The 12,833-nt window shown below is 42.1% G+C and overlaps 1 protein-coding gene across 1 annotated transcript; it reads right to left on the bottom strand.

Moving 5' to 3' along the window:
• Positions 1-7,482, bottom strand: nags (N-acetylglutamate synthase). Its single transcript, XM_069175643.1, has 8 exons — positions 6,785-7,482; positions 5,361-5,641; positions 3,685-3,898; positions 3,421-3,601; positions 3,270-3,309; positions 2,981-3,112; positions 2,708-2,890; positions 1-1,928 (listed from the first exon to the last, which is right to left on the bottom strand). The coding sequence occupies exons 1-8, from the start codon at positions 7,157-7,159 to the stop codon at positions 1,760-1,762; spliced, it is 1,575 nt and encodes a 524-aa protein (XP_069031744.1). The 5' UTR covers positions 7,160-7,482; the 3' UTR covers positions 1-1,759.
• Positions 7,483-12,833: the final 5,351 nt, after the last annotated feature.

Raw genomic sequence — 12,833 nt, 5'->3', positions numbered from 1 at the left:
GTCTTTTATTGTGAAACATTTGCAGGAACATTTTGAAGCTGAAATTGAAGAGGTGTTTCAACAGTTAAAAACTGCACGATTCTCTTGTTGACTTGATATTTGAATTACTTTAATTTAATCAAGGTTACATTATTGACTACAGCAAACCTGCTTGAGCTGGAAATCCAGTAAGAAGAACTTTAGATTTAAAAAAAAAAAAAGAGAAAAGAAGGTACTAAAACCTGCCAATATGTTTGATCCAAATAAATCCCAGGCGATGGCTTGTCTGACATCCGTGCCACTACCATAGTCCAATGTGATGGGATCTGTCTGTCTGTCTATCTATGAATACACACACATACATACATACACACACTAACAGACTTAGTTGTGGTTCAAACGTAGCTTTCAGGATTATGATAGTAATCAGTCATAAAAAGATACTGAAGAATACAATTCAAAAAACAGTATTATTATTTTTTATTTCTCTTTTACTTTGCTCAAAAACTGCAATTAAAATTCATGATTTCTAAGAAACAGACTTCAAAAGGTCAAATGGCTCATATAGTTCAGATTGCTGGGAACAACAGTCAAAATATATTTGACGTCAGAAAGCATAATATGTCAACCTGCATCATCATCATCATGTATTTTCTTCTGCCTGTGTAATTGATCTGAGGGCTCCACCAGCTGGTCAAAAAATGAATTGTACTCCTTTCTACTATAAAAGAAAATGGACCATTTGGGATGCTACGACCTAAAAAAGGAAAAAGAAAACAAATAACAAAAACTGAAATGTGAAAAACAGCAGATCAAGTGTTATCAGGCTGAAAATTTAAAAACAAAAATACCCTACAGTGTAACAGTCATTTTTAAAGGATTTTTTTTTTTTAAATTCTGAGGTTAACTGTTAGCTCGAGAACGAGGAGTGATTCTGAGACACTTGATTTTCTTCCTGTTATTTGTCAGTTTTCTGCTTGCGAAGCCGACTTGCAAGTAAAACGTTTAAAAGGAACAGTAAAAATCAAAGCAGCACAAGTGACAGCTTAAATTTTAGGCTCTTAAAATGCTGGATGTTACATTTCCTGTCAGGAAGTCTTTCAGTAGACTTTCCTTGATCGGTAAACAGTTTTTAAGGCTTTCAGATATGAATTTTTGAGCCAAATCAAATATAAACCTGATGACATCACAATTACATCATCAGGATTATTTTCTCAAACTTCGAAAAGCTCCGTCAGAACCACAGAAAATATCACTATTTCCACTGGCTGAGTAAGACTCCTTGTGGAAAGTAAACAGACATCCATGTGCAAATCTCCTTAATAACACCTGTAGTGTGCGGTCAGATATGTTGGTATTCAAAAAACAATAAGATGGTCCACATTACCAGGTAGGAGTAAACAGTTTAGGAGTAAACAGTTTGGGAGTGAAACACCTGACAGAGGTTGCTTTTTCAAATGAAACAGCCTCAGTGTGTACATGTCAGTGTAGCTCTGTCTGAAAAGTGATTGGTGCGTTATCCAGCTGTAAAAATAAAGAATTATTCATAGTTTGTGAAAACACAGCATGTATGAGATTCTCCACAACACGGTAGTTCAAGGTGAAGAAAAACCCAAGGAAAACCTCCAGATCAGAAAAAGTCCAATCAGAGCAAACCTGAGAAAACAATATTGAAGGAAAGGAACTCTAAAGCCTTAGAGCTGAAAGAAATGTAGTGCCACTGTAACAATCCTCCAGATTTTTATAAAGCTAAATAACCAGCTGCTGAGAAGCAGTTGGTTCATGAGCCTGCAGCAGGTGGCAAAGACTGCTGGGAGGAGCTGTGGAAGGAGTCGGGGAGGTTCTTGGCGTACTCCACCAGCTCGTAGGAATCTCTGATGTCCGTCAGGCCAAACCAGAAGACCGTCCACACCCCCTTAATGAAGCTGCCGTCACAATGTTTGAAATACCTGCACAGACAGAGACATCACATGGCAAATGTTTAAATGTGTGAGCATCTCCACCTGCTGTTCATGTGTGTGTGCTGCACCGCAAACAGAACAAGGGAGCCGATCCCAGTGGAGCAGAACTACAACGACTCCAATGAGTCCAATGAGATCACTGCTCTGTTGTACAAGTTGTTCATGTTTAACTACACAATATATCAGATGATGCGGTTCTATCAGATCTCTGTCAGGATGATGCGGTTCTATCAGATCTCAGTCAGGATGATGCGGTTCTATCAGATCTGTCAGGATGATGCGGTTCTATCAGATCTCAGTCAGGATGATGCGGTTCTATCAGATCTCAGTCAGGATGATGCGGTTCTATCAGATCTCAGTCAGGATGATGCGGTTCTATCAGATCTCAGTCAGGATGATGCGGTTCTATCAGATCTGTCAGGATGATGCGGTTCTATCAGATCTCAGTCAGGATGATGCGGTTCTATCAGATCTGTCAGGATGATGCGGTTCTATCAGATCTGTCAGGATGATGCGGTTCTATCAGATCTGTCAGGATGATGCGGTTCTATTAGATCAGATCTGTCAGAACTTCTGTTGCAGGAAAACAACCCACCTTTACAGAAAACACCTGAAAACACCTAAAAAAAACCCTCGCAAGGATTTACTGTTTGTCTTGTTCTCAAACGAAACCAAAAACCCATCTTTACATGCTTGTACTGAACCCGCATTAAGTTATTTGTTTAAAAGAGACACATGTAATGGAACAAAAAGTGGGTGTGTCTCACCAGGGGTTGATCCTGTTGGTGGCTCTGGACCTCCAGAACAGTTTGCCCAGGTCCTGTCTGATACACTCCCAGAGGATGGGACTGGTGCCCTGGCCCTGCTTACTGCTGCTCACCACAAACTTGTCGAGGTAGGGAGTGCCGCTGTTCACCGGCTCCATGGTGATGATGGCCGCCGCGCTGTAACTGGACATGAAGACGGGATAATGAATACGATACTAATGTTGATTAGATCCCAGAATTTGGGTATTTTCTTGCTGCCATAGTTGCACACACCCTTCGGAGAGGTAGATGGAGTGCAGCCGTCCTTTCAAAGAGTCGATGTAGTCCCGCCTCAACGTTTTATCAAAGGACTGGTTGATGAGAGCGAGGAGACGCTCCACGTCGATCCCATCCAGAGAGCTGTACCTGCACACACCAAAAGCAATAATAATGAGAGTAAATGAAATGCAGTGTTTCATTGTGCTTTCAACCTGCAAAGGAAAAAGTAACGCAACAATTAAAAGGGCTTGATTTTGGATTATGACTTGAATTAAGAGTTGTGGTTGGTGTGGTATCTACAGACCTGTGTATGGGGTCTCCGTTTTTAAAGAGCGTCCCAGAACCTAAAACAGACGAACAGAAAGAGAAACTAGCAGTTATTGAAAAATATTCTGATGTTAAGGACTTTTTTTGATGACCAAAACCAACATCAGTGAGTCGGCCAGCGGTCTCACCTCTGTGGCTGAACAGCTCGGTGAGCAGCGTGTCCGCAGAGGTGATCACAGCCGACGACTCAGTCGGGAGCTGGTTGAGGAGTCTGGCGATGGCGGTCACTCTGCGGCGCTCTGACGTGCTCAGCCACGCCGCTGTGGACAGACCGGGCAGGTCAGTGGGCAACAACACGCTGTCCAGGACCTGTGTTCAGGACAAAGTCCTTTAATATGCAGAAAATTGACATTGAATTTATTTGCTTGTATATGATGAGATGCATGGCGTGCCTTGTGTTCTTGGCTGCGCAGGCCACCCAGGTTGTTCAGGAACATGACTTTGAGGGGCTGCAGGGCTCGAGAAACGGCCGCGGTCACCTCCGTCGGGTCCAACATCACCGAGCAACCTCGCCTGTCCCTCCCCACGGGACAAATCAGAGGGATCGTCCCGCAGTCCAGACTCCACTGGAGGAGGCTGGTGTCCACGGCGATGGAAGGTGGAGCACTGCACAGTGAGGAGGAGGAAGGCGAGGAGGGGGAAGGTGAGGAGGAAGGTGAGGAGGAAGGTGAGTGATGTCAGTGTCGGGATGAAGAAGGTCAGTGAAGGAGAATCTGTTAGAGTCCAAGTGTTTGTGTTATTCAATGATGTTAATGAGGACGTCGACTCCTCGGATCAACAGCAGCTCATCTACCAGGTTTCATAAAGTAAAACCTGACGTGAACCAGGAGCACTTTCAGGGAGGTTTTTTCTTACGGTCACATTTTTCTTGACTGTCGGCTCATTTATTTCTGCACCTCGATGGAAACAGTGCAACCGTGGCTAGAAGGAGGGAGAACTTAAGAATATCTGCTGTTTAATATCACCATTATTATGTCATAAATCATAAAAGAAGAAGAAGGAAGATAATTAATTTTACAAAATTAAAAACCTATAGAATCTCTATATACAACATTTCTCCAAGTGTTAACAAGTGTTACCAATATTGGAAAGAAAATTATGTTGAAATTTTGCTGCATTGTTGTCACATGACTGTTGTTCTTGGCCGAGTCATCCGAGGAGGGTTTTTGTACAGAATCTGAACAGCTTATTTTTTTCCCCAAAATGACACTAAAGTAATTTTTATATAATATCACTATTTTAAGCTTAGATTTTGTTATTTTTTTCTAAGAGTTTCTGCCTGATAAACTGTAATTTTTGCACTCTTTACATGCCTTTCAAAGTCCCTGGCGGTTTGTGAGGTTCAGAGGGTTAAAGTGTTCAGAATCTATCCAACTGTTCAACGCTGTTTGTAGTAGAATGATGTAAAAGGCAAATGTGACTCTATTAATGTACAGAGATGTTTACAGCATTTATGAGTCTGATTTGACATCCCATATTAACAGAACTTGTTTGTGTACTGCCGTCCAACCCTGAGGAGCCGTTCATGTTCGGTACTGTAACTAAGTGAACTGAAATAAAACTCCAGCCGAGCATACCACAGTTGTCACAGTGTATAAATATCATGAATGAACATGTTTTTTGCGACATCAATACTTTTTCATGTAATTTATTATGCCAAAGGTACACTTTTTTTTCCCTCAGATTTCAAGCAGCTGGGTTCTGCAGTAGAAATGTTCTGCAGTAGAAATGTTCTGCTGGCATAAAACATTTTTGGTTGTTTTTTTTTGGCACGATCTTGTTAGAATTTTTAAAAGGAAGTAATTTGTTCTTTGCCAGATGAAGGTTTCGTCCAACTCCTGTTGCTGGAGTTTTACTCAAGAAAAAGAGTTCATGCTGAAAATGATATATTTTCCCCTGTGGTATTAAAGTTGATACAGAGAATTGTAGAAAGCGTGGTATTAGTACAGACCAGTAGATTTCTGGTATCTCGACATCCCTATCACAGTCCACGGAGGGGACCTGCTCCCCAAGTAGAGTTAAGGGCTCATTCAAAGGTAATGAAGACAACGTCTGTCCCGACCCTCACCTGCTTCCTCGCGGCGCTTCCTGCAAGAGAAGGAAGGACTCGGCCGAGAAGAACGGCAGCACGGTGGCCGAGTGCTGCTGAAGAGCCTGGGTCAGCAGCTGGCACCGCTCCACCAGCTCTCGGGTGCTCCGAGACCCGACCTCGGGTTCGGTGAGCCCCGGCTCCTGGTGCTCAGAGCAGCCCATCACCACCACAGCCTTCATATCCATCCGCTGCAGGAAGGAGAGCCCGAATGCCAGGCTCTGGACCATTTCCCAGCTGTCGAACGCTGAGCTGTCCACCTGGGACACACAGAAAGACATCGTGTTAGCACCAAACCAAACCAAACAGCTGTCGAACAGAGATGTACTTACGGTCTGAACCTAGAAGATTAATGTGGACACCATGTTAGTGCTGTCCTTCAGAGACTGTCTGATGGAACAGAATTTTTTTTTTTATGAAGCTGTCACCTTTCTTGGGTTTAATAAGGTTGGACAATGAATGACGCGGTAGTAAAAAACAAATGTGTACCTGGGGAGTAGTTATTATAATTTGCTCCAAATCTATATAGAAGGTTCTATAAAAAAAAAACTTCAGGAGTGTGTGGGAAGAGAGTTTAAAGTGTCTATCTCAAAAAGAAAACTCTGACCAGGTGTCAGTACATAGAGCAGAGATAGTGGCAGCTGTTGTTGGTTTACAGTGAGGAGGTCAGACCTAATACCCATAACAAGACTTAGATTGGATCACACAGAATTGAATGGCACCATGTTTGTAGGTGGCAGTATGCACCTCAAACATGTTTGCAATCCACCTGTAAATCAAGAGAAGAAGAAATTGCCAACAGTCGCCTTTCTGAAGCATTTCAAGAGCTTTCGAACCAACGCACACAAAAGCACGTGGAGCTCAGGTCCTGAAATTGATCAAGTGACGAAAGTTAACAGTCACTGAAGCGACCAGCGTCCTGCTGCTCAGTGCGCGTCATGGTGCATCGCAACAGGAGCAGTTTCTGAACGTTTTAATTGCAGATCAAATGACTGGAAGGTTTATAGGCGTGATAGCATACCTGCAGCCACTTCCATCAATCATCATTTGACAGGTCTTCTTCAAAGACCCGGATGTGTGTGTGACACAAACAGAAATAAACCGGATTTACCTAAATGTTCGGTTTCAGAGCTAATTAATACAATTTCATTACAACAAGTTTCAAATTCCATGTTTCCAAACAGATGTTAGTTTCTAAATGCAATCATTCAAGGAGCTACAAATTCAAATCATGTGATTCAAGTTGAGCAATTGAAATAAAATGACGAGCCACATTGAGTTTCTAGTGACATATTTCTGCCCAAAATAAGCTTCCATCTCAATATGTTTCACAAACAGCTAATTTAACGCGACAAAAGTTTCATCTTCTACGAGCTAAGTTTTTCTTCCATCCAAAAGTTTACCTCCAGCACGGCAAAGGCAGGAGACTGAGCCGAACCCGCTCGCTGGAACTGGGTCAGCCAGTACCGAGCCTCCCGGGGATCTCCACCAACTTCATTGAGGAAAGCCTTTACATCCCGGTAAATCAGATTCCGGTTGGCCAGTACATGTCGGTCTGCTGCGGAGAAATAGCCCAGATTCTCTTGCTGGGCCAAAGCCGCAGGTTTTCCTCCAGAGCCGGCCGCGTCAGAGCTCGCCATGCGGCGCTGTGGACCACACGTCCTCCGTTGCTGCTGGCCGGAGGTCCGCGTCAGCGCCGGGGGAGAGGGGGTCGTCAGGTACTTTCCTGCCAGTACCATCGCCCTGCAACCGGGGGAACTGCTGTTCACTTTGGACATGTTGAAAGCTGAAAGCGGTGTGAATCCCTCGGGCTGACGGCTGGAGCTGCGCTGCAACGCATGAAATCTCCGCGAAAGACCGGCAGCTGCAGCCGCCCGGGCCGCCTGGTTCAACGGGCCGCCTGGTTCAACGGGCCGTCTGGATCAACGGGCCGTCTGGTTCAACGGGCCGCCTGGTTCAACGGGCCGCCTGGATCAACGGGCCGCCTGGTTCAACGGGCCGTCTGGTTCAACGGGCCGTCTGGTTCAACGGGCCGCCTGGTTCAACGGGCCGCTGCTGCGTCGGCACTTCTCAGATTTCAGTGCTCTTGTGTGGAACTCAGTCGAAGTCCATTCCCACTGATAATAGACCCCCCCCCCCCCCCCACACACACACACACACACACACTCCCAAAATTATCTGTTTCTCTGGTTTTATTATTTATTAGTATGTGTTTGAGTCAAATTAAATTTAGTGTTTTATTCTATAAACTACTGACAACATTTCTCCCAAATTTCAAATAAAATAAAACTGAAAGCAGTGACGTACGGGCCCTCGCACTCCGCGTGGCCTCCCCGAAGCCGTCTCCCCGACGTGCAGCGCGCGAGGGACCGTATACCCGCTTAAAGTTGCTATTTTTGTCTCGTTTCCTGTCTCCAGCAGGGGGCGCTGGCGAGCCTTTTGGCCACGCCCACTCGCAAAACACATCACCACGCCGGACATATGTGACACGTTTCGTGAGGTTTCAAGCATCCTTTGACCTTAAACATCAACTTCCTGTGTCACGGCGAGACATCCAACTTTGCCGCATCGTCACGGCGACGCCCATTGATGAAGTCGAATGAATGTCTCAATATATCATCAACCACATGTTTAGGTTATTGTGACCCGACTTTAGGTTCATGTGATCAACCAGCTCGACGTAGAATGTGAAAGTATGAAAAGTGTCATTTCCGGTGGCCACCAGGGGGCGCTATGACTATGAGCAAATATTCCCCCACAGGGGTCTTCAGGGCGGGGCTGTTATCATACCTGTGATGTTTGGAGAAGGTCGGTCCATGTACATAAGATTTAAAGCAACTCATAGTTTCATGGCGAGACGCCTCTCACGGGCACACACATCGACGAAAACAAATTATTTTGATAACTTTTAATCCTTTTTAAAACTTTTTACATCCTTTGACCTTAAACATCAATTTCATGTGTCACGGTGAGCCAACATTCATCCACAGCTGGAAAAGACTCATTGCAAGTTATCGCAAACGCTTGATTGCAGTTGTTGCTGCTGAGGGTGGCCCAACCAGTTATTAGGTTTAGGGGGAAACACTTTTTCACACAGGGCCATGTGGGTTTGGATTGTTTTTCTCCCTTAATAATAAAAACCTTCATTTAAAAACTGCATTTTGTGTTTACTTGTGTTATCTTTGAGTAATATTTAAATTTGTTTGATGATCTGAAACATTTAAGTGTGACAGACATGCAAAAAAATAAGAAATCGGGAAGGAGGCAAACACTTTTTCACACCACTGTATATATATATATATATATATATATATTGCATATATATGCATATATATATATATATCTGCAGCAATGAGTCTCATTGGAATATATACAGTATATATATATATATATATATATTGGAATATATACAGTATATATATATATATATATATATATATATATATACTGTATATATTCCAATGAGACTCATTGCTGCAGAGGATAAGTAAAGGATATATTTTTGTTCCTTTTGAATTCAAAAATAGTCAAATATGCCTCATTGGTGGAAGTAATAGTAAAAAAAAAAAGAAAAAAAAAAAAAAAAGCAGAACAAGGTTGTTCAACAAATATCTTTAAAAAATGATAACTGCTGACCTGCTGTGTAAACAAACCATGTCATGGTCCATGGCCCTGCACTGCTGACAGAGTGGAGACCCACCCTGCAGTGCCACGACGTCCCACTAGGGGGATCCTCCCCTCTCGCCCATTATCTCACTGTAAAACAAGGTTGTCATCATTTCACAGGCTTATTGCTTCACCTGTCATCCATCTAAGAGGTGTTTGTTATTCGTGCTACATTCATGGAACGATAGTGGAACTTTAGAAAGAGAAGACGGTGAGAGCTGTAGTTTTTTTTATTACCATTATAAACACCATGTCTTTGTTTTCATGGTGGCATTCTGTTTCCTGAAGAAACTGTGTAAAACACCAGTCTCAGATGCCTGAGAGGTTCTATATTTCTTTCACAGGAATTTCAGTCTCAGGTTACTACTTTTGACCAAAAAGTAGAGCATGTTGTGTTTGCTGGTACTTTTCTATTTTATTTCAACTTAAGCAAGAAAGAAAAGGACAGTTATATTTTTGTATTAAAGCAAACCTTAATTATTTTAAATATGTAAAAATGTTTGCTGATGTTTGTACAGAAAGCATATGAATTTATTTGGAGCCTTTTTAGGGAAATGAGACATTTTTTTTTTTTCAGACTGAACCGTTGTTTGTAAAAGGACAGGTTTCATTACATGGTCAACATTACTCTTCCTTTATCAGAAGACTACCCAGAACATCAATACTATTATAACTTCATAAGTATACATTTAAGTTAAGCCCGGATAAGTGGAAGAAAATGGATGGATGGTTTACATTTTAGATAATGTAATGTCAGACATGTGTAAAACAGTCTTTTCAGAAAGAAATGATAAATACATTTTTCTGTAAAGTTAAATTTACAAAATTTGAGAGCATTCTTTAGGGTTTGCAGCATTACACTTTTTGTTGAGATTTTAATCTCTGATTTTGAGCAATACACACATTCATTATTTAGTTTAGATTAGATTAGATTAGATTTGACTTTATTAATACCACAATGGGGAAATTCGGTCATCACAGCAGCAAAGAAAATCAAATAGTGCACAAAATATGAAACAATGTACTTACACTACTTACAGTAAAGTGTTGAATATGTTTATAATATATAAATGTATAGATATAAAATGATAGGAAAATGGCTGAAACTGACAAAATGAAAACCAAGTGAAGCAGGAAAGAAATTCTGACGAAGGTATCGGTGGAGTTGATCAGAGAAATCATGGAGAAATCAGGACCAAATTGACAATTTAAACAATGGAATTAAATTATTAAAACAAAGAGCAGCGTGACATCCTATGAAACCTTCAAATAAAGTTAAACTTAAAGGCCAAAACTACCTCGTTCTATATTTTATATACAGCTGCAGCTAATGCATTTTTCAACATGAGCCGTCACTTCAGAACACGTCCAACAAGGTGTGTACTTTCCCCTGTCACGGTTATGAGTGATATTTGATCTGCTCTCAAATCCACGGTGCTCACTGAAGTCAGAAGAAAACTAATAAACTTTAAATATTCTGCTGGCTGCAAAGCTTTCAATTTCATCACTTTTCAAGAGGAATGAAACAGTTTTTCCATAAACTGGGATTTTTGAACAGCGTACCAACAAATTTATCAGCAATATATATTTGGTAGTTTTTAAACCAGCAAACAGACAATAATGTGAGTGTTTATATCTCAACAGATGGGTGTATTGAGCAGAGCAAGGCTGCTGGTGGTTGCTGTTGTGTGTGTCACCATCCTGCTGTCTTTCTATTCTGTGATACTCACACACAAAGAGGTATCCACGGCACCAAGTCAAAGGTAAAACCGACCCGATGTCTGCATGTGTTTCTGCTCCTGGTTGTGTTTGTCTGTGAAAGTTTGGCAATGAAAAACAAAACATGAAAATGAAAATGAAAAGGGGATCATTGGCACTGAAAAACTTGCATTGTATTGGCACTGAAAAAAATGATTTTCCTGAAAAAAATCAAATGATAACCTTAAAATCTCTTGATCTCATTTATTTTGATATATTTTGAATTACAATGTGCTTTTCTGTGTCAATCTTACTTTTTTTCCAAGATGAAAACATCTGTTCTTCAATAGAATGAAAAGGTAGAGTTTGTAAACCCCATACCAAGATTTCTGCCTACAATCCTGCCAGTTTCTTTCTCCAGAAGAAAGCTAATAAACCCCATCGAAATTAAGATAGATGCACGTTTGACATAGCATTGCCTATGTATAGCAGGGTACGTCAAGCTTGTAGCCCTAGAGTACGTTAAACCAATGCAATGCTGTGCATGCCACCAAGAAAGTAAAATCACTATATATCATTCAATAACCTTGGGCCATCCTACTGCTGCCTACACCCCCTGCTACTTCTCTACCTGCTAAGTTTAACGAACCAGGGATATTCAGCTGTGTATTTTCTCAAACTAAGCTGCACTGCTTGTTGGGAAGAGTGGATATGCTTTTCACCAATTCAGGCAACAATCTCATTTACATGATTAAGTTGTTTTGCTTTGTCTCCTGAGCGTGTACTCCCGATACTTCTATTTCATTATGGTTGTTCTTATGACTTGTGACCCATTAAGACTTCCATATTACCCCCAACCTTCTAGGTCACCACTCCCAAGTCACCTTCCCTCACCTGGTCCATGCAACTGTACCAAAGGATATGCTATCCTCAAAGATCACCTCCCCAAGGAGAAATATGAGGAGCTGGTGAAACGCCGAGCTAAAGAGTTCCAGCAGCACAAAGCCAGGTAGTGGATGGATGGATGGATGGATGGATGGATGGATGGATGGATGGATGGATGGCTGGATGCATGGATGGATGGACTGATGGATGGATGGACGGATGGAAGGATAGATGGACTGACGGACGGACGGACGGACGGACGGATGGATGGATGGATGGATGGATGGGTGGATGGACTGATGGATGGATGATGGATGGTCAGACGGATGGGAACTTGAATTATTAAATTGTGATTTTATCGAATATCATTTCAATAGCTTGGTAATAAACAGACAATGAAGAGTGCTATCTCATGGCAACATGACAATACTGAAAGAACAATGAATTTTAAAGTGCATAGAGTGCCATGATATTGCAGAACAACAGCCAAACGGCAATCAACAGTAACGTCAACCATTGGTTTTTGAGCTGCTGTTCTAAAGCCTGGAGTTCAGAATATCGGGCGTCACTTTTCTGGTGCCACAAGGTACCGTGTTTGAAAGAGCTGGGGAGGATCTGAGTTGATCTGACTAGAAACCCGAGGAAACTATGGCCGCCCACCTATAACCCAAACCTGACTGCACCACAGACCTGTCAACCAGACAGACACAACCCAAAACACAGTTTTTTAGGCCGAATATCCAATTAATGATGGGATTATTTACAGGTGGAATCTGTTCGATTTCTGGGCCCTGTCCTCCCATGCTCCCATCTCCGTCTCTAAAAAACCGAATAGCTTCCTTCTTGTTTCTAGTCTTCCTGCTGTTACTTTCATTCTCGTCTTCTCGATGGCTGCAGCAAATCACCTCCACAGCTGGTTATGCCTCCATGTGTACATACAATGCGTCAAACTAATCTTACACCGACAGAATGTGTTTTACTGAACATTAAAACCAACTTTAAAAACACTGTGCTCAGGAAAAAACACTTTGGTGGACACGGTAGTTGCAGCGGTAGCTGAGTGTTGAACGGTTTTGGTGCAAGCTGACGGTTCAAATTAACCCGAGGTCTACGCCCAGTGGGATGCAACATCTGCAAATGATTCTTTATGGAGACTGACTAGACCCAGATAGCAGTGAAATTGGGTGGGGGTCGCACCAGACT

Source organism: Embiotoca jacksoni, unplaced genomic scaffold (assembly GCF_022577435.1).
Source record: "Embiotoca jacksoni isolate LCO1_2020_lvr unplaced genomic scaffold, fEmbJac1.0.p SCAF_69, whole genome shotgun sequence".
Lineage (NCBI taxonomy): Eukaryota > Metazoa > Chordata > Actinopteri > Embiotocidae > Embiotoca > Embiotoca jacksoni.
The sequence above is the reverse complement of the archived record's forward strand: the minus strand, read 5'-3'. Positions and strand labels throughout refer to the sequence as shown.